General features: G+C 53.4%; 12 protein-coding genes across 12 annotated transcripts; 6 read left to right on the top strand and 6 right to left on the bottom strand.

The window, feature by feature from the left end:
• Positions 1-941: 941 nt before the first annotated feature.
• AB675_10359 (uncharacterized protein) lies at positions 942-1745 on the top strand (the record flags this gene model as incomplete). The annotated part of the gene is made up of 1 exon (XM_018139125.1): positions 942-1745. One exon carries the CDS (start codon positions 942-944, stop codon positions 1743-1745), a length of 804 nt encoding a protein of 267 aa, XP_017997387.1.
• A 985-nt stretch (positions 1746-2730) lies between these two features.
• AB675_10358 (uncharacterized protein) lies at positions 2731-4383 on the top strand (the record flags this gene model as incomplete). The annotated part of the gene is made up of 1 exon (XM_018139124.1): positions 2731-4383. One exon carries the CDS (start codon positions 2731-2733, stop codon positions 4381-4383), a length of 1653 nt encoding a protein of 550 aa, XP_017997449.1.
• Positions 4384-5120: 737 nt separating this feature from the next.
• On the bottom strand, positions 5121-9694 carry AB675_10357 (Protein SERAC1; the record flags this gene model as incomplete). The annotated part of the gene is made up of 5 exons (XM_018139123.1): positions 5121-6754; positions 6859-8172; positions 8240-9050; positions 9104-9302; positions 9588-9694. The coding sequence occupies 5 exons, from the start codon at positions 9692-9694 to the stop codon at positions 5121-5123; spliced, it is 4065 nt and encodes a 1354-aa protein (XP_017997343.1).
• A 767-nt stretch (positions 9695-10461) lies between these two features.
• On the bottom strand, positions 10462-11412 carry AB675_10356 (Methylglutaconyl-CoA hydratase, mitochondrial; the record flags this gene model as incomplete). Its single annotated transcript, XM_018139122.1, has 2 exons — positions 10462-11032; positions 11081-11412. 2 exons carry the CDS (start codon positions 11410-11412, stop codon positions 10462-10464), a joined length of 903 nt encoding a protein of 300 aa, XP_017997415.1.
• A 354-nt stretch (positions 11413-11766) lies between these two features.
• Positions 11767-12198, top strand: AB675_10355 (uncharacterized protein; the record flags this gene model as incomplete). Its single annotated transcript, XM_018139121.1, has 1 exon — positions 11767-12198. One exon carries the CDS (start codon positions 11767-11769, stop codon positions 12196-12198), a length of 432 nt encoding a protein of 143 aa, XP_017997295.1.
• Positions 12199-12735: 537 nt separating this feature from the next.
• Positions 12736-13125, top strand: AB675_10354 (uncharacterized protein; the record flags this gene model as incomplete). The annotated part of the gene is made up of 2 exons (XM_018139120.1): positions 12736-12901; positions 12971-13125. The coding sequence occupies 2 exons, from the start codon at positions 12736-12738 to the stop codon at positions 13123-13125; spliced, it is 321 nt and encodes a 106-aa protein (XP_017997367.1).
• Positions 13126-13390: 265 nt separating this feature from the next.
• AB675_10353 (Smad nuclear-interacting protein 1) lies at positions 13391-14413 on the bottom strand (the record flags this gene model as incomplete). Its single annotated transcript, XM_018139119.1, has 1 exon — positions 13391-14413. The coding sequence occupies one exon, from the start codon at positions 14411-14413 to the stop codon at positions 13391-13393; it is 1023 nt and encodes a 340-aa protein (XP_017997430.1).
• A 486-nt stretch (positions 14414-14899) lies between these two features.
• Positions 14900-15739, top strand: AB675_10352 (putative oxido YusZ; the record flags this gene model as incomplete). Its single annotated transcript, XM_018139118.1, has 1 exon — positions 14900-15739. One exon carries the CDS (start codon positions 14900-14902, stop codon positions 15737-15739), a length of 840 nt encoding a protein of 279 aa, XP_017997325.1.
• Positions 15740-16108: 369 nt separating this feature from the next.
• On the bottom strand, positions 16109-16879 carry AB675_10351 (uncharacterized protein; the record flags this gene model as incomplete). Its single annotated transcript, XM_018139117.1, has 1 exon — positions 16109-16879. The coding sequence occupies one exon, from the start codon at positions 16877-16879 to the stop codon at positions 16109-16111; it is 771 nt and encodes a 256-aa protein (XP_017997388.1).
• Positions 16880-19510: 2631 nt separating this feature from the next.
• Positions 19511-20779, top strand: AB675_10350 (putative aryl-alcohol dehydrogenase AAD14; the record flags this gene model as incomplete). The annotated part of the gene is made up of 3 exons (XM_018139116.1): positions 19511-20365; positions 20421-20615; positions 20669-20779. The coding sequence occupies 3 exons, from the start codon at positions 19511-19513 to the stop codon at positions 20777-20779; spliced, it is 1161 nt and encodes a 386-aa protein (XP_017997453.1).
• Positions 20780-21283: 504 nt separating this feature from the next.
• AB675_10349 (uncharacterized protein) lies at positions 21284-22305 on the bottom strand (the record flags this gene model as incomplete). Its single annotated transcript, XM_018139114.1, has 2 exons — positions 21284-21846; positions 21909-22305. The coding sequence occupies 2 exons, from the start codon at positions 22303-22305 to the stop codon at positions 21284-21286; spliced, it is 960 nt and encodes a 319-aa protein (XP_017997385.1).
• An 818-nt stretch (positions 22306-23123) lies between these two features.
• On the bottom strand, positions 23124-23891 carry AB675_10348 (uncharacterized protein; the record flags this gene model as incomplete). Its single annotated transcript, XM_018139113.1, has 1 exon — positions 23124-23891. One exon carries the CDS (start codon positions 23889-23891, stop codon positions 23124-23126), a length of 768 nt encoding a protein of 255 aa, XP_017997318.1.
• Between the last annotated feature and the right edge of the window lie 350 nt (positions 23892-24241).

The following is a 24241-nucleotide window of genomic DNA, read 5'->3' as shown; positions in this document are numbered from 1 at the left end:
TCCGATGTCAGCAATGGTCAGGGCCCAAACCCCTGAGATGCTCCAAAATCACCACGTTGAACGTTTCTTCGGCCGATCCACAGCCAATCGTAGAAGACCTGTGCCTGAGCACACACGAGCTTCCAATCTCCTCTGATGATCACGAAAACGACTCGTGGCGTGACAAAGTGGGATAATTGCCTGTCAAGCGAGACAAGCACTCACTTTTCAGTAATCGCGAATCGATAAGACCATAACGCGACTCTTGATGCTGGTAGAGAGTTCTTAATCTATCCAGAAGCAGCAATTCACCAGAAACAGTACATATCCTGTTGCAAAGAGTGGTTCGTTGAACTAGAAACACATGGTGGGAACAGGGAGCGATTCGCAGCTGCGAGACCGGTTACCACGCTGCGTGGTGCTGAACGAAGCTAATTATAGGGGTAGAACGACAGCTGATTGGCTTTTGCGACATCATCGCCTCTCATCCTAAGCCCCAAAAGTGAACTTGCTCCCCCCCTCCACGCTTATGACACGTTCGGCCAACCCGTTTCGGGCGCACCTGGCCCTGAGACTGATTCCTGCTTAAACCCAAGCCCGCTCCCACCCAGGCCCAAAACTCTTACTTCCAGCTGCTGCAGCTTCTGCTCGCAACAACACCATCATAACAACAAACCGTCACTCGTTCTTATACATCAAACCACCGATACACCAACTTGACCAGTCGACTGGTCTCGCTGGTCCTCGTATACGGCGACTATTCTCGTATCACTGTTCACTTAGTGGTATCTTGGTTAGTTCCCTTGCGCTGCGCTTTGGCCCCGAACCTACCATATGTCTATTCTCTCGCTCAGGCGATCCAACAAGGCCTCTCGCTGACTTCTAATTTCTGCAGACTGGCCTTCTTTAATCAAACAACTCGCGCGGTCGTGCTGCATCCACCAAACCCGGTATAATCCAAAATGGCAACACAACAGTATTACGACAAGGTGTCGGGCGACGAGAGCGACCTTGACATCGATCAACCCACCGAGAAGCCCTCGATCGGCAAGCGCTTTAGCTGGAGCCAACAATCCTTCATCATCCGAACCCTTGTTATCGCAATCTATACCGTTCTGATCGCCGGCATCTGCTCAGCGATCGTCGAATATCGACACAATGATGATGCATCCGTCGCACAGCCCACCTCAACAGCAGCACCTGCCGCGGTGGCCGAGCCACCCGTCGAGCAAGCAAAGGCCGAGGCTGAGATGCCCAAGGTCGAGGTTCCCGAGACTCCCACAAGCGATCTCGACCAGATCATGCACTGCGGCGGCAACTACACCGAAGCCCGCGACCTCGGCTGCGTATACGATGTGATGATGCAGTTGTGGATGCCCAAGCCCTGCTACGACTCCGTCCTGAGCGAGAAGTTCCTCGCCAAGGGCAACTGGACCTGGTGGTCTGACCCCGAGAATGGCGTGACCATGAGCGACGAGCAGATGCGAAAGGGTGAGCACGATGTTGCTTTCATGCTGATGGACTACCACAAGATGCACTGCATCTTCGCCATGGAGAAGCTGGTCCGCGCTCTACGAAACCAGTGGATGATTATTCCTGAGCTCGTTTCATACGACCATATTCTCCACTGCAAGATGAAGACTCTGGCTCGTCCGGATGGTGATGTTGTCAAGGGCGTCCGTGCGCCAACTGGTTTCACATCCTGTGCTCCTTACGAGGTCTGGAAGAATCAGCTTCCCGAGGACCACGCCTCGTCTGTCGAGTAAACGGACAACATAAAATGAAACACAAATACCTATCAATATCAATCCATGCGGTGATACCAGGAAAGTAGGAAAGGCCGGTTTCTTTTGGGTGTTTTGGATAATGCCAGAAGAAGAGGTATAGGAAAGGAGCGAGACGCGCTGAAGACTTATCACTATATACTATTCAAACCATTATTCCCAGCATTCCGTCCGATCTCTTGACGCGTCAAAGCTTCAACTCTTGGCTTCCACTTTACTTGAGTCACGCGCGACAACCCGGACACTGCTCACTTGGCAAGCAACTTGAGCAGCAGTCAGCGTATGTCAAGTCAACCCATCTCCCGCATCGACCTGTCCAGCCTGCCAGTCGATGGCATCTGTGAGATCGTAGACCTCGACTGGCCGTGAGCAACCTGTCCTACCATTCCCGTAGAGCATTGGCCACACGAATGAGTACTTTAGGAGATATGCGAAGCTATAGGGGATCGCTTCTCAGATGACGAAGTCATGTGTATATCATGTAAAAGCATGATGATACCGGCCAGGTGATGTCGATACCCTCTAATAACTCCAAGAACCGTTCATCGCACGCTGGCAGGCCTGCCAATAGTTGGTTCTAGGCGTGGTCCAGGCATTTCGGGCGTTGTGGCTCGCCCATGTTAACACAGATTGGGGCAGGATGTGGCGCAGGAACATTGAACTACGTAAGTCGCTTCAAGATTTTCGACTTCAAGTCCAATGACGGTGAACCTTGTTTCCTCTTGCTTTCCCCATACTAAACGTTGCCTAGAAGTATACCCTAATGCGAGCTCCGTTGCCTTCCTGTACAGTGCCATCGTGATTCATTGTTCGAGGCAGGCGTGACCGTGGTTGCCTATACTACAGCCCATAACAGTTGCGCCAATGCGGTGATGTCAGAGCCTCTGGAGTACTCGCTTAATCTGGTCCACGAGCCAAACACGAAGTCCAATATTGATCGACCTGGTCGCCTGTGCAGGCGGTCGGAATGTCAGATGCCCCTCACACGCCCACGAGTGTCTCTCGTGTCCCAACGGCAGATGGAGCGCCCGACATATACGACCATGAGATAAATCTCGTTGACACAACCGTTTCCGACGCGCCAGCTGAGCCGACCAGGACTCGAACCAGATCTCCTTCAGGCAGCTGGCGGAAGATTGGCATAGCACGGGTACCTACACGGAGCTCTGTCAAGAACTCGTACAATAAGCGCAAGTATGCACGATATCAAGAGCATAGGTACAACAAGGGTCATGGGCCCACCGGGCAGGGCGAGGGCCAGCCAGCATCGCCTCGCTCACCCCAGAACGAGACCACCGAAGCAGTCGATTTCGCAGATCAAAGCGAGGCACAACCGAGATCGAGGTCGCCCCGTAAGAAGCACCACCATCACCACAAACCGGAGTATGTGATTGATGTGCTATACGAGAACCAGCGGGGATCATTCTTCTTCGGCATCCCTCTTTACTCGCACTCCTCCCTCCTCAATTTCGACCCAAGCCCATGGGTGAACAAGGAGTACAAGGATTCACCAGTCAATATCACGAACGCTCAGGTACCAGATCCAACGTGGGAATGGGCATGGAAGACGTGGTACGTGGACATGAGCTACGACGTCGATGAGGAAGGCTGGCAATATTCCTTCTCCTTTGGCAAAGGCACTGCCTGGCACGGCACGCACCCATGGCTCTACTCCTTCGTCAGACGACGACGCTGGCTACGCAAACGCATAAGACGCACTACCGCTGAAGCTGGTGCTCCAAAGGCCAGCAACCTCTCCGCAGCCCATAGGCTCACAGCCGAATACTTCACCATCCACCCAAAACGCGACCGAAGCCGCAGCCCCGGCAGTCTGCGCCCTGAAAGCTATGCATCCATCGTACCCGCCACCGAATTCGAAGAGCCCCCAGAGGACATCAAAGACATCGCGACCCTCCTCAAATCCCTCCGCCTCGCCACAATCGACCGCGCCAAAATCGACCTCGTCAAGCGCTTCGTCACGTCCGCCCCAGCAGACGAGCTCTCGTACCTAGGTACACACATCCCGGACGTCATGTCCCACCTCGTCTTCCAAAACTCCCGCCGCCAGCTCCTGCTATACCTCAGACACTCCGCCGACGAGGTCCGACAACATCGTGGCGAGGACGCCAAGGACTCCCAGCAACGGATCGATAACCTCCTCGCCGCAATCGAAGAAGCCGACAAGGAGATCGCTGGGCTAGAATACTGGTCTGATCGCAAACACGTGCTCAAGACGGCGGACGAGGACACGACGGAACAGGAAAACACGAAGAGGCAATCGATAGCGCCGATTTTCGACGCGTCGTCCGCGCCCCTGCCGGAGAGGAAGCTGGAACCTGCTAGTGGCATTAGGGGCATTAGTAAAGAAGCAGAGGTTGGGAAGGATGGGACGAGGAGGTTGGCGAAGGCTGTAAGCCATAGTGTGAATGAGGATATTGATGACGCCAATAATGCAGACGCAGACGCGGAGGCGAGGAGGAAAAGGAAGGGAAAGCAGCGTGCTGGTGCTGATGGGGTGGACGATTCCGATGGTGATAATGATGACGATAGCCGAAAGGAAGAAGTCGGCAGTCCACCACGTTTGAAGCAGGATCAGGTTTTGATTCCTGATACGGAATGAGCCAGAGGCAATGCTTAGGGCTCACGAATTGCAGATGGATCTGCTTGTACAGTGCATGGGTGATTGAGTTCGATACATTAGCACGCGGCGTTACAGGCGCAGGACCTGTGTATAGTATACATAATGGTGACGCTGAGGCTTTACCTAGTTCACAAACTTGCAGACCAGGAGACAGAATCTTCAGGACAGTTCTGTACCTACATCAATGTTGGCTTCACCCACCCACTGCCACGGCAGCAGCGGGTGTCCAAAGTGAGAGGTCGACCGCAAGCCAGCTTGTCAACCGCACTGCCAGGAGGTCGGAATCTACATCCATGCCCATGTCTAAACCCGCCATTCATGTGCACTGTACGTCCGATGTCAAATCGGCACCATGATGAAGAGTCAACGTTACAAACGCGCCAGAGACGAAATGAATACCATACGCTATGCTCGCTGTGCTCGCTTTTCTTCAACATGGCTACAACAATTGGCCTGTCTCGATAGCACGTAATAAAAATGCTGACCCTATGGTGCTCATCCATACGTTCTCCTACCTGAACCTACACACAGCGCAGCGCCCGCCCGACGGCATGATCCACTTATCTTCCGGCTCACCTGAGTCGTCGGCCGAAGAATTGTTCACGATATGCTTGGATCGCTCTGCGAAGCGCGTCCTGATGATACAGCTCGAGTCTGTGGGCATAAGCATTAGTCGCATAGCTCGGTGCCTGTCTGACAGATGCTGTCGGCCTCCACTAAAGGCCAGAACCTCCAGAGTGGCTGCTGTCTTGACTTCCATGACCTCGAGAATGCCTGCTCTGAGACCCACGACTGCGGCCTCGAGCTCGCTCATTGCTCGCCTCTCGCGCAAGACTCGCTCTCGCTCTGGCATCGCCGATGCTGAGCGGATCCATGCTGCCGAACTGTACGGACGCCCCAGGACGGAGCGGTTCCCTCGAGGAGGCGGCGTAGTGAATGTTCTCATTGATCGATAGACCTTGAAAGGTCTGATTATACATCTCCGGCTGGACCGGCGGAAGGTTTGCCCATTCTTCAACTCGTCCAAAATCGAGACTGTCTGGATGTCCCAGAGGTACTCCAGTGAAGCCAAAGTTTGAGGGTGGGTCGAAGCCGAGCACATGAGGATCGCTGAACGCTCGATGTGGAGCCATAGCACTCGCATGACTGCTGGTAGCGACCGACTGAGACGGTTCTGATTCTCTTGACGCGTCTCGGGACATGGGGACAGATTGGTAGCCGGTAGGCACACGAAGCTGTGTCGCATCGCGAGCAGCAGTGCCCGGACTCACACGCAAGGAGGATCTGTGAGGAAGTTGGACCTGAGAGTGGGTCGCGTGGATGCTTTCGACTTGAAGAGGTGGCAAGTCCGATCTTGCTCTGCCACTCGCTTGGCTGTTCAGAAGAGCCTGCACAAGTCTTGGTGACGATGATGGGTTACGCGTCTGAGTCTTGCTAGCAGGTCGACTCATTGATGCAGGAAGCCCTGGTTGGAAAGTAGCAGCCAAAGGTGAGAGAGGAGTATTTGGTGACCTGATTGCGAGTGGTGGCCGGTCAGTGCTGCCGCGACTAGTAGAGCGCAACCGGCCGCCTTCCCTTGATGGCGGAGGACTTGCTTTGTGAACCAGCGCCAGGGCCGCCTCTGCATCTGAGCTTGTGGATTGACGTCCGTTGCGTTGCTCGAAGGCGAGCTCAGGCTGACTGATGCTCGGGGGGACCGGTAGCGCTTTCCACTCGTGGAATTCTCCCAGGTCCTTCCGTTGCTTGAGGCGCGGTTTCCCTTCCAAAATTGCATGCAACACCGAGCTTCGGCGCGATTGAGGCGAGCGAGGTATCTCGGTGGTGTCAGATATGGGCCACGATTCTGTGTCAGAGAGCAGTGCATCCTCCCAAGCAGGATCTGACGCGCCGCCTAGAGCATCATCCTCGATCTGGGTCTGAGTATGGTGCATATGTGTGGGTGATTCTGAAGGAGGACGCTCTGGCTCTAAGCTCCAGGTTGAAGCAGGGCTAAGTGTCGTGGTGAAGGATTGCGTCTCCTGCGACGAATTGGACGCCTTTTCGAATACAGAACCCTGGTACTGCCTGGAGAAGCTGAGCTCAGAGGAGCTCGACAGAGATTGCCCCCGAATTTCGTGCTTGACAGTCTTCAACAGGTCGCGAATGTCGTGTCTAGCTTGCCGAAGCTCTGCTGTTGCATTAAGGGAAGTCTTCGGGAAATGCTGGAAGAGGCGCGCCGCTTGTGCCTCATACTCGCGATAGTCTCGGACTAGACCTGGACCGCTCGACATTCGCATCTTCTCGCTTGCAGTGGCAAATGATGAGACGAGTAGCCGTACAGCAGCGCATAGCCACCACCAGTAGTCATGCTCTCCAATTAGCGGCTTGTCACGAAGATCTTCACGAATGACGTTCTGTACAACGGTATGTATCCGCAAAGTGTCAACAACACACTGCTCGATGCATTGGACGTACTTCGAGTGCCCCTAGACTCGAAGCGACCCAGCATGAGCTCGTCCAGGCCACTCGAGTCATCTGGTAGAGTCGTTGGAGGCGTGTTCTCCATGGTTCTGATCGTGATCGAACGCTTGGTGGATATTCCACCTGGTGGTGGGTGCCTTCCATTGGGAGTAGTCGTGAGCTCTGTACCAGGTAGCCGCTTTTGAGCAAGGTGGGCGGTCTTCACGGACCGACGGTCTTCGGGCGATGATGAGCCAGAGGTTGTCCATGTCTGGAGTGTTCGCTCCAACAGACCACTGCGTAAGAGTATCGAGATGGAGCTCTCCAAGTCTTTGCGCGTGCTATTCCCATACCTGGGCGACTGGACATCGATCGCGTAGGGTGGTGCAAACAGACCTTTGTATCCGAATCTTATTAATGCAACTGGGATATGGTGTGTAAAGAAGCACAGAATGTTGACCAAGTTGACAGCTTCAACCCGACCTTGATCCTGCAGGCCTGTGACGATCTCCAGAAACGGACGGATCAGTCGTTGATCTGCCGTCGTGTGTGAGTAGCGTTCCAAGGACTTGCCGCGTTCGATCAAAGCATGCGCTGTGGCATAGATGGCAAGAGGTAGATAGTCGTTATCCTTCACAAGTTCAAGAGCTTTCTCTTGCTGTAGGTTGGTGGGTTGACGAATGCCGAGGTTCTGGTATAGCAGTGTCGTTGCATCAGTCACCGATAGTTTGCCAACTTTGAGTCCAGATGGGTGCAAGAGTCTGTTCCTGTGCACCAATGCTCGATCAACAGAGGTGAAGATAATGCAATTACCGGTGCGATCTGGTAGAAATCTCCTGAAGGCATCAAATGACTCGTCGGTTTCCAGTAGAACGCCGTCGAAAACCATGAGCCAGCCTTCCATAGACTCCAGGCGCGCTCTGACGGATTCTGCGAAATCATCGGGGCCAGGAGGGATTGTCCTGTTGTCAGAGTCGCGATTTAGAGCACCGATGCTGATTCCGATATCCCACACGCCTTTCGCGATTGTTTCGGTGCTTCTGCAATCGACCCAGAATGAACCTGCTGGATAATCACTGCGGTGCTTGTAGAAGTATTGTCGAGTCAGATGTGTTTTACCACAGCCCACCTCACCCCAAACGACAACAGAACATGTACCAATATCGCGCCGGCGCTCTTGCTGGAGGCGTCGGTGGAGCTTGCGCAGTTCTTCCTTAAAGCCCACAAAGTGTGCGTTTGGCCGGAAACCCAAAGGAGCGACCACACGAGGGCCTGCGGGCGTTTCGTCTGCCGACTCCTGCTTGCTGACAATGTCTGAGCGACGTAGTTCTGCCACAGAACATGAGTTAGCGCCAACATCAAATATGGTGTCACTGACTGTGTAGTTCCTATCTACGAACAGGGACTGGCTGCTCATCATCGACCTCCTCAATCTCATAGACGTCCGAGGAGGTATAGGGAGGCGGAGGTAGCGACCGAACAGGGGGAGCCGTACCCATTGAATTGCCCAGGGAGCTCGCCTGGCTGATCTGTGTCGACTCGGCGGGCGTCAGCGATTCTATTGCAGAGGGACTATTTCGCAATAGCTCTCTTGCAGCTTCTCGCTTCTCGAGATCTCGGATCCGGTGCTCTTCTTCCCAACGAGTTCTGATGAGCCCTGGAGCATCTTCGGCGTAGCGCTGGATGGCTTCCGCAACAACTTCATAGCCGGGTGCGTCTTCTGACTCGAATTTGCACATGTGGCTGTGGTCGCGCTCAATGCCCATACGTTCGACGCCTTCTATGACAGGAGCTGCGCTATCCTCGTCCACAATATACTGTAGCGAGCCTTTGAAGTCCATTGGCTTAGACTCATGGAAGAAGTAGACATGGTATCGACTAATGATTTCGATGAACAATCGATTGATGTTCTGGAGCGTTTCGTTGTTGCTCTTGAGTGCTTGGACAAGGTGAGGCTGTGAGTCCATGAATTTCTTCGGAAGGACAGCATGACTGATTCGCTCCAATAGTGAACCCCATTTCGCAATGTCGCTGCCGTTATGTGGCGTACCCAGGAAGAGTATACCGTAAGTTGAGACGAAGATGCTGCGCTGTCGTTCAATCTTGTCGGATCGAACGTTCTTGGAGTGGATAAGACTTCTCTTAACGACCAGACCACCAAGAGAGTGGCACACAAAGATGATCGGCCTCTCAAGAGCTCTCTTTAGCTACACGGCAGATCAGCCCCCACTTTGTGCGACAGTCGACGGTAGGAACATACAGATCTATTGGCCACCAACCTGCTTGCAAGATGCTCGGCGTGGTTATGGATCTTGTCTTTGGATGCTCCGTCACTGAAAGCGGTGACCTGAGCATCATAGCCGTAGGTAAGGATTCGGCATCTCTGGTCTTCGAGCGCTGGAGGGAGGAGATCTGTGGGCCAGAAGACTTCGGTAGGTTTGTGCGTAGCCCAGGTATTGCTGCGCATGTGTTAGCGGAGTTGGCACGTGGTCGTTCAGGAGAAATAGGCTCTCGATTGACCGTGACCAGTCAGGGTTGTGTCTAAAAGTGCTGGGTGTTCCCCTTGCAGCGCCCTCCCTGGCCAGAAAGCCCACGAGGTATCCGGCTTTCACACTGACGCTCGAGTGAGGCTCATCTCGAGCCCACCAACTCGATCAGTATCATAGTGCCAGGGCCTCAGCGCCCTCCCTGGCCGAGAACGCCCAGTACTTAGATGCACAGCTCGCAAGTTGGACCTCACTTACTATGGGTGGCCATTCAAGCCATGAACAAATACTACATCGACGAGCGGCTGTGGAGGTGTGAATACTTCGGTGAGGCCGAATTGAATGACTTTCTGCTGGACACTCATGGTATGACCCGTTCAAGACGATGGTGCTGCGGACCGGCGCGGAGGAAAGGTATAGAAGTGTACTTTGTATTCATATATGAGAAGGCCAGCCTTTCGCCCCTATCAGAGACCTGAGTCACGGGTGTTCAGGCGACAACATTGATCATCAGACGCCGACCGCGCAGCAACCACGCCTTTTGCAAGGGCACCTGCTGTTTCAGAAAAGTGCCTGCATGACTCTTTCTTTCCAAATGACCATGTCCTTCTGGCCCCCACAAGTACCTAAATCCCCACCTGCAAATTGCCCATCACAGCCACACTGCGCGTTGGATGCCCAATTGCCCAGGGTTGCTCGCCCCGCAGAGGCGGTAGATTTCGGTTGCAGCCGATAAACTAAGGTACCTCAACATAGCTAGCGAGGCCTGTTAACCCACGACACGTTTGTTCGAACTTCATCTCATCCATTGCTATCAGGCGGTCGAGGCCACGCATATCCGATGCCAGGGCTACATGAATCGATGCAAGCACGCGCGATGTGCTGTGCGAACATGATTCCCTCAGGGCGAAGCAGCACCAATGCTCGTTGCACAAAAGTTCAGAAGTGGATCCAGCGTACCCAGGCCTTTGTTTCAATTGCGAGGCGCATGTCCAGCTAGGTAGTCGCCTACTACAGTATGTGCAGGAGTGGCCTCAAGTAATGAGCTTGCATCGCTAGGACGACCAGGAGGTTGCGTCATTCGCTGAACAACGAGCTGTGGTCTTTATCTCGATGGCCGTACCATCCTCTGTTATCTACCTTTGAAGGCAGGTTTCCGCTTCTCTGCAAACGCCCGCAGAGCCTCAAGTCGGTCTTCGGTCTTCAGCACTATGTCATATGCAGCATTCTCCGACGCCTCTCCCTTTTGCCACCCATCGACGGCCTGCATCGCTGCCTTCAAAGCCACTGGTCCGCCTTCGCAGATGTCTCGAGCTAACTGCAGACTGACCTCCAGAACCTTTTCACGGGCCTTGCCTTCCTGGCTTTGTTCTTCTTCTGTGACCTGGACCAATCGATCACAAAGTCCGAGAAAATATGCCTCAGGCCCCAAGACCCTTCGTCCGGTCAAGATCATGTCTCGTGCACGGTTTGGTCCGATGAGTGCCGGCAGGCGAAAGGTACCGCCTGCCCCAGGTATAATTGCTAGCCTGGTCTCTGGCAAGCCAACTGTTGCTGTTGAGCAGAATACTCGAAGGTTCGTGCATAGACCTAGTTCTAAGCCGCCGCCGAGTGCTGTGGAAGATATCGCAGATATCGTTGGTATAGGCAGCTTCGAAAGCTCGGTAAATGTAGATCGCAAGTCTTTCAGGAAGGCACTGACGCTGGCAGCTGGTCAGCTCGTATCATCGAAGGTAGATCATCGTACTTACTCCTCTTGTGACATGCTACGTCTTTCTTTCAGATCAGCTCCAGCACAGAAGGCTTTGTCAACGTTCGACGCTATTATCAACGCTCTAGTGCCACCCGTGCCACCTTCGGCCTTGATCTCGTCCACATGTCTTCGGAGGTCCTTCACCAGTCGTTTCGAGAGCGCGTTGCGTGTGTCTGCTTTATCAAGGAGAAGTACACGAATAGTACCGGAGTGCGGCGCGGGATGATTCTGGAGGAGGATTGGTGAGGCTTCCGCAGCAGCTGCGTACCTCCGGACCTGGGAAGCTATTGGTGTCGCGAAGAGACCTCTAGCTGTTGAGACATGCCGCATGACTGCGATATGCAAAGCCGAGGTCAAAAGTTCTCGCGCTCAACACGCCTTCTTGAAGTTTTATCTTCAGAAAACTGTAGCTGCGGTGCTTCCTCGAATAACCGAGGACCGTTGCGTACTCGCCCTCTGCGCTAGCTAGAAAGCTTGCCCGACCCTTAGACAATTTCCCCGCCGACGTCATATTGTACCACGGCGCTGTGTCACCCGTGCACCGTTATCAGCACCCGTTCACATTGGAATATAAACGAGGTTATATCAGCATTCCACCATTACCGAACAAAAGGATCACAGACGACCTCGGCGACCCAGCAGTCTGGTTCAGAGACTCAGCACAGAAGACCAAAATACCCAAACATGGAGCCGACACACTCCCATGGTTCTCTGCACGACGTTATATACAACCTTGAAGACCAAACGTGGAAAGCGCTTCAACGAGATGGCGCCGCGCTGATCCCTTTTCTTTCCAAGGAATGCCAGATGTTGTTACCGATGGGCGTCTATGTCACAGCATACAGCACACCCAACCTGAAGGAAGTCATGACCAGCGAAGCCTTCATACCTTGGAAGTCGTACAAGCTCACGGACGTGAAGGTCACAGAGCTGGGCGACGACTGTGCCAGCATAACATATCGAGCAGAGGCTTACCGGCCGAAGATTGGCGCCCCAGACGACGGCACACCTTTTCAAGCACTGGTGTCGAGCATTTGGCGACGACACGGACCAGGGGCAGATTGGCTTCTCTGGCTGAATCAACAGACGCCATACTCTGAGCTTTTGGACGCGTGAGTAGAATTCAGAAGGTATCAGGTTAAAGAGCAAGGCGCAATGGGCAGCAGTAGCAGCAAATGTTCTTGTTGGAGGTTCGGTACCAATATGTAGTGATTTCCCCAAGCCATTGTGATGCTACAAACAACGCCTTCGGCTGCGACCGCGAGCATCCCGCTACTAATAATGTTAGTAAGGACATCTGTAGTCAGGTGTCACCGATCTCAAGTCAGGCTCAACCTTCAGCACATGTGAAGAAGTACGGATCTTGCGATTGCAGAAGATCAGTGCCCGGAGAAGGCTAACGCACTGTGACGACAGAGCGCAGACTGCCGGTAAGAATTTCCGCCCCGCAACTGGGGTCCGGGTACTACGTCAGTTCTCGTCAGTGGCTCCAGGAGCTTCTTACGACCACTACTATCTGACTTGCTCTGGACTTTGAACTCTTTCATATCTCCCCTGCCACGTTTCTCGAAGTGAACCATCCTCAGCCACACTCGACTCTGCTACAACCTCCCTCGCCATTACAAACACCGTTCGCATCCATCACCCGAAAAGATGTCTTTTCTCCTACGAACCACCCCTCTGCTCCGCACCTCGGTAGCCCGCCAGTCGACACGATGCTTCTCTACCACATTAGTACAGCAGAACACCGTCAAAGATGCTGCGAAGAAGGTCGATAGAGCTGTGTCGGATACGCTCGTCAAAGGCATCGACAAAGGCAGTATGTCATCCTCACTCTCCCACCGAGAAGGTACAGTTGATGGAATTGAACACTGATCCATGATTACAGTCGAAGCCAAGGACGCAGTAGCCGAGACCGCCGGCATGTCGACGGGTGAGGCCAAAGGCAAAGCTGAGGAGCTCAAGGGCGAGGCAAAGGGCAAAGCAGAAGAACTGAAGGGCAAGGCCATCGGCGCCAAAGAAGAGGCCAAGGCGAAGATTTGAGCATGAAGAGAGCCTGAAGCCGATGAAAGTAATTCCGTCGAATCTCGACCTTCACCGACGGAAAGCGGCGTACAGCACGGTGTTTAGATCGGATTCACAGCATGGCCTGACACAGGTGGCGTTATCGAGCATGTAACATCAAATCAAAAGAATCGCGTGAGATCGAATCGGCTTCTCGATGTGTATCCCAAGTTCGGTACTGACAACGTCCATGATTAGCGTCGTAGCTTCCTTCGTGGACGAATCATGCACCGAGCGAGGACAACTACTGCGCAGTCCCAGCTTCCTCCTTCCGCTCCTCTCTTGGCGGCAGTTGCACCACATATTCCCGCTCACTGTGTCCAAATTTGAGCATCTCGCCGTCCTTGACTTCATAGTATCTCGCCTTACCGACATCTTGGCCATCAACAGTAGTCCCATTGGCACTCTCTAAATCCAGTACATATAGCTTCACTCTCCCCTTCTTGTCCCCAAACTCGCCCCTCTCTTCTCTATACCGGAACTGTAACACAGCATGCTGCTTACTGCAACTCGAATGCTCCAACAGCACATCTACTACAGCTGACTCCCGCCCGAACAGCCAGCACGACTGCGTGTACAACTCGATCGTCTCCAGTATCTCTGAGTCCTTGAACACGTACATGCGCCATTGCTGTGAGGCTGGAGGTTTCCGCGCCTCGACCGGCTCGTGGTACTTAAGGATGATACGCTGGTTCGCGGTTTGTATAGTGTTTGCTGCCGCGGCGAGGCGACCGGTAGGCGCCCAATTTGGCTTCTCCTTCTTTTGCAAATTTCCATCCTTGTCCTTGTAGTAGTCCGAGTCCGTGCCAGTAAAGGCATCGTTTTGTGATGGCAGCGGCGCTTTCGAGCGGACAGGCCCGTCTACCTGACGGTCCTCATGTCCATTGTGTCCATTGCGAGGCGGACTTCGCGAATGTTTGTTTCGTCGTGGACGATGGTTGGAAGTCCCGTAATCCTGCTGTGACCCTCGCTCTCTTCTGTACGGCAGAGCATCTCCATCACGACGTGAGTTTCTAGGGCTTCGCGATCGTCTTCGTTTGGACCTGTGGTCAGAATCTGGCGTATGCGACCTACGTCGATCAGAGTGATCTGGCGGTGTTACTGATCTCCTCTTGCGCGGTCGGTCCACGCTACGAGATCTGCTTCGCTTACGGCGAGCCTCACGACCGTCATCACGCTCGTCTCTTCGTGAGGAACTGTGCCTATGGTCGTCGTATGGGCTTGACGAGCGGTCGCGGCCTCGGCGGTAGTCTTGCCTGTGTGACATTATAAATCTCGTTTGAGCCAATTCATCCGCCGACTGTCTTGAAGGGATCCGAGTGTGGATCAGTGGCTCCGCTGATAAATCAGACGTCGCAGGCACTTGGCTTTACCAGTGTTGTCTCCGGCAGACGAAGTTCGACAGCCTCAAGGTACCTAACATTTTTGAGTTGTAGAACGGGCTTGGAGTCAATCCGGCCCAGGAGATTGCAGGAGATAGTTTGTGCCTGCGCTCAAAAAGGAAATTCATAATTTCCGCTCTCAACCGACTACGCATCCTCAATCTTCAGACTGCATCATTCGAGCTTCAGTGTTCATCCGAAAGAATCAGAACAACAAATGGCGCAGAGATCTTGTCTGAGGTGCTTTGGCATGATGGTTGATGATATATAGGTAGGTGCGATATGTGTCTGGTAGGTCTTTCATTCTTTCCTAGTCCACTTCCATATACACAGCACAGAAAGCAGTAACACCACCCCTCTCCCTCTCAGCCATGCTCTTCTTTGTAACAGGCTGCTCGACCGGCCTCGGGCTCCAGCTCGCGCAAGCTATCCTCGCAGCTGGGCACGACTGCATAGCATCATCCCGCAACCCTTCAAAGACTCCAGACCTCGTAGCCGACTTTGAGAAGAAAGGCGGCAAATGGGTCCACTTAGACATCTCCGGCAAGGACGTCGAAAGCACGATGGCCAACATTCTCGTAGACCACGGCCCAATCGATGTCCTGATAAACAACGCCGGAGTCACCGACGTCGGCCCCATCGAAAATATGCCACGGGACCAAGCTCGAGCTGTATTCGAAACGAACTTCTGGGGCCCGTTGCGCGTCATGCAGGCAGTCATGCCTTCGATGCGGGAACGAAAGTCTGGCAGCATTGTCAACATCAGCTCGAGCTCTGTCTTTAATCCATTCCCGCTCCTCGGCATATACTCTGCCTCGAAGGGCGCAATCGAATGTCTGGCTGATTCGCTCAACAGCGAGATGGGCGCCTTCGGCATTCGAACGCTTGTTGTCGAGCCAGGCTTGCTACGGACGGAATTCTCTGATACGGGCAAAGTCGATGTGGATGGAATTATGGCCAGGTCCGCGATGTTCCAAGGGACATATGTCGAACAAGTCATGGCTCAATTGACAGCGTTCCATGGCAATGAGCCTGGTGACCCGGTCAAGGTAGCGAAAGTCATCATCGATGAGGTGTTGTCGCCCAAAGCACAGCCGCCAACGCCACGACTGATCTTGAGTGCGGACGCGATACAATTCGCTAAAGGCAAGGTTCAAGGCCTGGAAGCTGCGGTGGCGTTGGGAGAGACCATCGATGTTGGGTTTGCCTAAAGCAGAAGGGGCCCGCTTCTCAAGGCGCACGCAGTATCGACATGGAGAAGGCGTTGGGTCGATCTATGGTTGGCATTCCACTTAGGCGCATAATCTAGTGTGCTGTTGGCTCTCGTAGATGCTTTGACTCGATTGTCATTGGATGTGCTCTGCTGTGAAGCAAGAGCCAAAATCAAACGCTATATGCAGCCTGTGTCATCAACGGTCATATCTATTACTCGTTTTTTTAGTTTCCAGCAGCCAATTCCCAAAGTTCGGCAACCAGCCCGCTATGCAATCCAATGGATATCATGATGATACAAGATCATATCGTCGTCACTTTCTTCGCAGCTTCAGCATCGAGCCTCCGGCGAGGATCCAGCTAGAGGCTCACGAGGAGCAGCTGTAGCTGCGGATAGTGTCTGGGAACTGGATAGCACGAGTGCCGCGGCGGTTGGCGAAGAACTGGCAGCTTCCTTCTTGAGGAACTGCACCGAAGACCTGGCGGCTCAGGATAGGGATCGTGTCGGCGGAGACAACGCCACCATTTGCGGCCAATCGTGCTTGTCTAAACTCCGCTTGACCGAAGTTGAACTCGACGTTGACAGTGGCACCATTGCCATTGTTGCCGTTGTTTCCATTGTCGCCATCATCACCGTTGCCGCCGTTGTTGACGGGAGGAGCTGGAGCATTCACAGGAGGTGGCGGTGGCTGCTGGTTGTTGTTTCCGTTCCCGTTCCCATTCCCATCACCTCCGTTGCCACCAGCACGAGCAACGAATGCCTCGACCTCAGGCCTAGTGTTGGCACACCAGTAAGACTGAACAGTGACAACCGATCCATAGACAGCGGGATTTGCCTGATCGAAGATGCCGTCGCCGTTGACAGCACGGACGACTCTGCTCGCAGCGGTGTCCGAGAAGCCGGCGCACCACGGACCAGCTTGATTGACCTCAGCCTGCTGGATCTGGGTATTCCTGTCGACAACAGTGGTCTGATCGAGTTGGGCGTTAATTACCGAGGCGGTGTCAAAACCAGCGAGCTGGACCTTGATACCGATGGTGGTGCCAGACGACAGGAAGGTCGACTGTGGCGTAGGAGCGGCGATGGTGAGAGTCAGTGTGGCGACGAAAGCGCTGATTGAGGAGATCTTGGACATCATTTTGACGAAGGGCTTGGTTGTGCTGTTGTTTGAGTGAATATAGATATTTTGATTGGCGGAGAAGATTCAGACGTATTAGACGAATAGAAGGGACTGACGATAGGAAATAACAAAGGAAATAACAGGTAAGGAAATAGTTCGTTAATTTGGAAGAGTTGCTGTTTGTGTGGAAGGAAAGTTGTTCAGTTGCCAGAGACATAACGTATGCTTTATACCCGCGGTGCAGAGCTCCTGAGTGCATGCTGGCACGGCAGCACTGGTCAACATGTCGATACAGCCTGTCAGATCTCAAGCTAAGTCGATCTATCAAATTGCGATCAGTCCCGAATAGCTTCCAAATCAGACTCAAGCCACGACTTGTGCTGTGCTTCGCGTGCCAAGCAATCAAGCTTACCAGATTAGAGCAGCATCCTCGTGTGCAAGTATAGAATGAGAATGCGAAACAAGCAAATTGGTGCGATGGCACTGCCATGACCTATACACGCCACGCCAGATTCGGATGCAGCGATACCTGTTCGAGTGTTGAAGTGATGCCAAGACAATATATGCGTTGTGACTGGGTGGCCTGAGTGGTCTGGGCAAGGACACTGCCAATCAAGGTAGTCACCGGCCGCTCATTGTTACCTTATACAGTAGATATAGCGATTCGTCGCAAGCTGACCCAAGTGAAGACGGGGAACATACGTGGTGCCGGTACGGAATAGGACGCGTACCCAGTGGTCGAGTAATGTGATGTTAGGCTGCGGAAAGCCTGGGTCCAGTATTGCAGACCACGACCTGTATGTTGCAAAGTCGCTGTTGCACGGTTCCCCCGGTGTACTGGGATCTGTACGCATACAGGGACCTCAATACCGTTGAGCCCTATTCGGTATCTGGACACCAACAAGGATTGTCTCATCAATGAGCCGTGCTCAGTGCGCGCACTTGACCCTTTCGGCGTCCATAATCTGGCAGTCCATATCGTTACATCCATTTTCTACGGGATGCGAACTCTTGTCGTGCTCGTGCAAGATGCCATAATAGGAAGTGCTTCGCAACCAAGACTTCCTCTGAGATATGTGATCGTCAGTAGATGCCGGTCCGCTCCGGCGAGAACTGGGGCCGTCAGTCGTGACCTTAACGGCTTACCAAGAGGCCAGGTAGCACATTGGTTCAATTATAGCTGCTGATGACTGCGGGACTCAACAGTCAAGGCACGGCTGCCAGAAAGTCCTGAGTTGCACAAGTCAGTCCGCTTCAGTCCACTGAGCCGTGGTCACGGGTCCTTGCCTTGATTCGAGGGACCTTACATCTGGCTGATAACCCAGTAGCATTATCCCCATCCACGTAACGCAATAACCCTACAGCCGCCTTAGATCGAACTCCCCGCATGCGAGACCGTGCGAAGGGGAACGAGTGGCGGCGGAGGGGCGTATGTTCTCAGACTCCGGGACCGTTCCAGAGCCAAAATTCCGAGGCACTGGAATGACTTTTTCCGCTTCCATCATAAAGCGGATCGCTTGTGTTGTTCGTTGAGAATCGTCTTTTCCGGGATCACATTCAACCAGTCATGCATGTTGCAGACACCACTGAAACATCGACCTGTAGTCAGGACCGTGGCTGCATTCGAGACGGCCGAGACTCGCGGAGCTTTTGTCAATTCATGGTCGATTCAGTCGGACCGAGATATTCTGCGGGTCAGTACCTTAGACAACGAGAGCGATTTGCAGTCCTCATGTGAGCTCAGCAACGTGAAGCGATCTGAACAATTGCTTGACAATGTACAGCTCGCTCTCACGCAGCGACTTCGAGTTGCCACTGTTCCGTGGACACCCAGCACATGCGACCGCTTCATCCGCTGCATAATTACCATCGAGATTCTGTGTCGGCATCGGCGAGGACTGAGATCTGGAAGCGCGATCTTCGTACGCGCCATTCAGACTGACGGTCAAGCCGTGGGAGATCAGTCGTCGCAACCGTTGCTAAGCTGTGTATTCAAGGTCAATGGCATTCAATGCCATACTCATCTTTCATACTCCCCGAGTGAGCCGATCAAATCTACATCGAGGCCAGCTGCGGCGCTACATGCTCGAAGAGAAGGAGCTGGTCGTCGATCACAGTTCATGCACAGTTGAGGGAAAAGCAGCTTACTTAAGCCCAGGCGGTAATGTACCGCCTCCGCGGTCTCGCCCCGTTAATTCCGACCCCACAGTGCACAACGTTTTCGAATCTCTTACGCGACTTCCTGCCGAAGTAGCCTATCCTCAGCAGTGGCAAGGAACGCGGAGTCCCATCACGTCGTCATGATCTGCTGGAAGGCACTGACTCGTGGAGGCAGACAGCTACCTTGGACATATTGTTCTGCATGTCAATGGAGAATTTCTTCGCACAAATTCCAGGCGGACTTAAGTTCCTACGACGCAGGAACTCGGTCGAATTCGAGCCAATGATGAAGCTAGAGTCTAGCTAGCCGTCAATGAAAGCATGCATCGGCATCATACTGACGAAAGGTAGGGGCTCAAGGAAGGAACGTACCCGACGATAAATAGTGCTGTAGATACCTCAAATTGAAGCTCACCAACACATTGCACCTGGCATTCATTGCACAAACCCACACTTGCCTGTACATTGTCGAACAGAACTACCGCCACCATGTCTCTCTTCGCTCCAGCTCCCGAACCAGTCTCCGAACTGGCGCGAACCCGCGTCCTATCTTCCCATGCCGGCATCAGAGTTTCTCCCCTTCAGCTCGGCGCCATGAGCATCGGCGAAGCCTGGAAAGGCGGCATGGGCAGCATGGACAAAGACTCATCCTTCAAGCTCCTCGACGCTTTCTACGAAGCCGGTGGCAACTTCATCGACACAGCCAACAACTACCAAGACGAAGAATCCGAGCGCTGGATCGGCGAATGGATGACCGCCCGCAAGAACCGCGACCACATGGTCATCGCCACCAAATTCACTACCCCTTACCGCTCCTACGATATCGGCAAGAACAGCCACAGCGTCAACTACTTTGGCAACCACCGCCGAAGCATGCACGTCAGTGTCCGCGACAGCTTGAAGAAGCTCCAGACTGACTGGATCGATATCTTGTACTTGCACTGGTGGGACTTCTCTTCCTCAATCGCCGAGATCATGGATTCATTGCATGTCTTGGTAGAACAAGGCAAGGTCCTCTACCTGGGAATCTCAGACACTCCAGCATGGCTCGTCTCAGCGGCCAACGAGTACGCCATCGCCCGAGGCAAGACGCCCTTCGCTATCTACCAAGGCCGATGGAACTTGATGATCCGCGACTTCGAGCGGGACATAATCCCCATGGCCTCACACTACGGCATGGCTCTCGCTCCATGGGACGTCCTAGGCGGCGGCAAATTTCAGACCCGAAAAGCGATCGAGGAGCGCAAGAAGGCCGGCGAAGGCCTACGGAGCATCGTGGGTCCCGGCGAGCAGACTGAGCAGGAGCGGAAGATCAGCGACGTTCTCGAGGAAGTCGCCAAGGAAGTAAGACCATTATCCTTTTGCCCTTGACGTATCCGCGGCTAACACGCTCTATCAGCACAAAATCGAATCCGTCACAGCAGTCGCACTTGCATATGTCATGGCCAAGACGCCGAATGTCTTCCCTATCGTCGGTGGACGTAAGGTCGAACATCTCAAGGACAACATACAAGCACTCAGCATCAAGCTTACTACCGAGCAAATCAAGAAGCTTGAGGACGCATCTCCCTGGACACCGGGTTTCCCTCAAAACGTAAGTCCTCGGCAAACCTCTCGAAAGATTCTTGCTAATGATGTGAAATCCAGTTCATCGGAGAGGATCCAGGTGTCGTGGGCATTCAAAATGCCGGTATGCTGCTCAAGGGCGCGTCGCAGATGGCGTATGTGCAGAAGCCGAGGGCAATAGGGCATGAGTAAGCGGCGTGGCAGATCTGGTTGTTGGGCAGTCTTGAGGAAGCTGCGATCCGCTAATGGCGCTGTCGTGAGAGTCGTTCCGGTGGCGCGCTTGATCTGCGGAGACTTGCCCTGTTAGTCCTGAGTGACTGAGATAAAAAAAATCACAGACCCTTCTGAACACCGGGATGACAATATCGAGACGAGAACGCAGAAACGCAGAAATGGCGAATTCGCGTGATACATAACTGTCAATGATTGACGCCGGATGACTAGATATGTCTAAGCAGCACCACTCATGCTTTTTGTGGTCTTCCGGGATCCTAGGCACTCGCATTACCTAGTCCGCTGACCATCTCGCATGTTCGCATCGAAGCAGAGTATGTGGATGCCAGAAGGCGGAGCAAGAGGAAGCAGAATGCTCGTGCAAATACGGTCTTGAAAACCGAATATAATTCAACGTGAGCTAGCTCAAAAGCGAACAGTCAAATCATACACTCGTGCCTCTCCCGCACCTACGTATCGCATTCAATCGTCATAAAAGACCAAACACCGAACCTCAATACTCTCCCTCCCCTTAACCCCCACTGGAGTCTCCGGATCCACGAACGCCGTATGCGGTGTTCCCATCGCAATCCCCTTCTTCCCACTCCCAAACCCACCAAACTTCTTCGCATCCTCACTCGCGTTCTCCGAGCCACTAACATATCCCTCATCATTGATCCACTCGCTCCGACTGTCGAAGCACTTGATGAACATCGTTTCCTCGGGAGTCATGTCCTTTACATAGTAGAACTGATGGTTTGAGTTGGGCGCGACTGTCAGGGTCTCACCTCGGGGTTCATAGCCGACTGTGCTCGAGATTGAGGATGGGTCGGGGAGTGCTTCTTTGCCGCGGTCGTCGTCATCGGAGGGCGGGTTGGACGCATCGGATGAATCCTTGGAGACGGTAGAGGCCGGGCGCTTGGGATACATCAGGTCGACCTTGACGAGATCCTTGGGCGAAGTGGTGCGCCAGTCGATGACAGCGAGTGGGAAGTCCGAGGCGGGATGCTGATAGGACGCCATACGTTGATGATCTGGTAGCGACCCTGCAGGAACTTCTCAGCTTGATCGGGTGGAAGATGGCGACGGACGCGAGTCGCAGCGGCACGGGGCGTTTGGTCGATGTGAACTTGTTGGACTGGTTGGCGTGGTGAGGTTGGGTCGTGTTTGCGGATTGTGTGGTCGAAGATTTCGATGTGAGAGACTTTATCTCCGGACGGCAGGTGCTCACGCAGCACCTTCGCGACTTCGTCGTAGTAAGTGGTACGGACTGTCTTGTCGTTGTCGAAGTCGGCTGCTGTGACCTTGGAGGGCGAGTGGTGTACGCTGAAGCCGCTGTTGTCTGTTGAGAATTGCGAGAACTCTGGGTGCGTGCGCAGGTTGGTGACAGGTCTGGGGTGTGATTGAAGACGGAAAGAATAGCCAGGGCCGTCGACCTTGGTCCATGGCTTCTCGTTGGGGACGACCGACTTAACGTCGAGGTATTGGAAGTTGCCTGTCGTCATCTGGACGGGAGGCGAAGTCGACGCTAGACGAGGCTGCTGTGTCGAGAAAGCGCGATGGGAGGTCAATGCTTTGCTCAAGGTAGACTTGGTACTCCTTGTAAGTGGTTTTAATGCTAGGCGTGCCGGGCTGGTCAGCATGAGTAGTTTCGGGCTCTCTGGAATATTAGTGGCAACTGGCAGGTACGGTACAGAAACGTGAGGATGGTCAAGAGGCAACTTACATCGAGTCGAGAGGCTTTCTATATGTTGAGGAGGGTGCTGACGTTCTGTTCAATTGAGGCCTTTACCCGTACTCGAGTTACTAGAATTTGTAACGGATGGATCGAATATGATCGAGCGTTGAGTCGGACTGTAGTGCGTAAGTGAACAGGTTCGCAGATGACGCCATGTTTCTCCCAGAATCTAGATGTTTTGCAGATCCCCGCGTACCATAGCCGAAGTCGCTGAATAATAGTGGTATAGTCGTGATGTCGGCGGATGTGTCTCCGAATCGGTCTTCCGCTGAATACGTAAAGAACTGCAGTGATGGAAAATAAATGAATACGCTACAAATGGCACCTGTATACCCTAAGATATGCAGCAGCATAGATATCCCCTATGCCATAACAATCGATGTGCTCGCTTGCTCTAGATTTCTGGCACCAGCTCTTCTGGTTGCTGGTCGATAGTATCGCTTCACGTGTGCTCTGTCTCCATTCCGTTTCTCCGTCTTTTGTTCGTTACATCTGGTAAGTCTGGTCCCTTCTCTTTGCATGGAGCATTTCTCGTCTCTCTCGCTTGTCGTGCTCTGCGACCGACGTGTAATGGCCCCTCGACAACTAAACCATTGTCCACTCGGCGCCCCTTTTCAAGAACTTGTCCACCAGGATGCAGACGTCTGTCATAACAAACCGAATGATGTAGAAACTGAAGAACTCTGCCGCGTTCCTGACACAGAACTCCAAGCCAACGTGTGTCTTATCAGACGCTTTCAGACCAGGATCCTCGACTTGCCGTGCGATCGCATCGATGATTTGAACAGCATCGAATAGACGCGCCAAGCTTGACATATACGTCGCGTGCATGATCGGTATATTGGTCAGAGAATTAGGAGTTGGCGGTGGAATTTTGTGCCTGTGTTGGGTCCTCGATGAAGTCTGTACCGAGCTTGACGAGGTCATGGGAAGTGATGGCATCGTCAAGCCAGCTCCATTCAACGGCTCCCTGAGTTGAGTCACGGCGCCAGTAGATGGGGTGGAAGCAGAGCTCGACTTTGATCGCAGTTTCCGCCAGCCAGAGGCAAATGATTTGGCGGCAGAGTTGGCGTTGCCCGACTTCAGGTTGGCTTCCTCTTCTGTGGGTGACTTGAACACCGACGTGTGTGCTACACCAACTTCTGCTCCAAGTTTCTTGGCGAGCACCACGCGGACCTTGTCGAGTTCAGTCTCCAGAGATTGCATCGCGTCAAGCATAGCATCCGCGTCGTAGTTGTCGACCTTCGCAAGGGCCAGCAGCGCTGCTGTGAGAATGTCGCATTGCGAGATTTTGTCCTCCAGTAACCGAAGCTTCACGTTCTTGACACGCCAGATATCTCTGGGCAGAAACATCTTGTTCGTCAAATGACCGCCGCGGGGATGAGCGACAACCTGGTACAGGCATCGCATTAACCACCATGGGCGAAGCAAAAATGCTTCTGGACAAGGCTCAAGTGGAACAGGAGGTTCAGCCTCTTGCAAACCATGAGACGAACGAGGAGTCTTGGGCGATGCTGCCATGCCTATTTGATCATCGAAGAGATGCATTCCGCTTGAGAAGGAGGTCTGGTGCGTGAATGTTGCTGTCGTTGGTGTGGGCAAGGGAGGCATGTGTGACCTTTTCTCGGGGAAAGTCGCACTATTCAAGGCGCCTGCACTGGCTGGTGTCATTGGCGACTGGTCCTCCATCGAAGCACTGATAG

The sequence above is a fragment of the Cyphellophora attinorum genome, assembly GCF_001299255.1.
Source record: "Cyphellophora attinorum strain CBS 131958 chromosome Unknown Contig24, whole genome shotgun sequence".
Lineage (NCBI taxonomy): Eukaryota > Fungi > Ascomycota > Eurotiomycetes > Chaetothyriales > Cyphellophoraceae > Cyphellophora > Cyphellophora attinorum.
The sequence above is the reverse complement of the archived record's forward strand: the minus strand, read 5'-3'. Positions and strand labels throughout refer to the sequence as shown.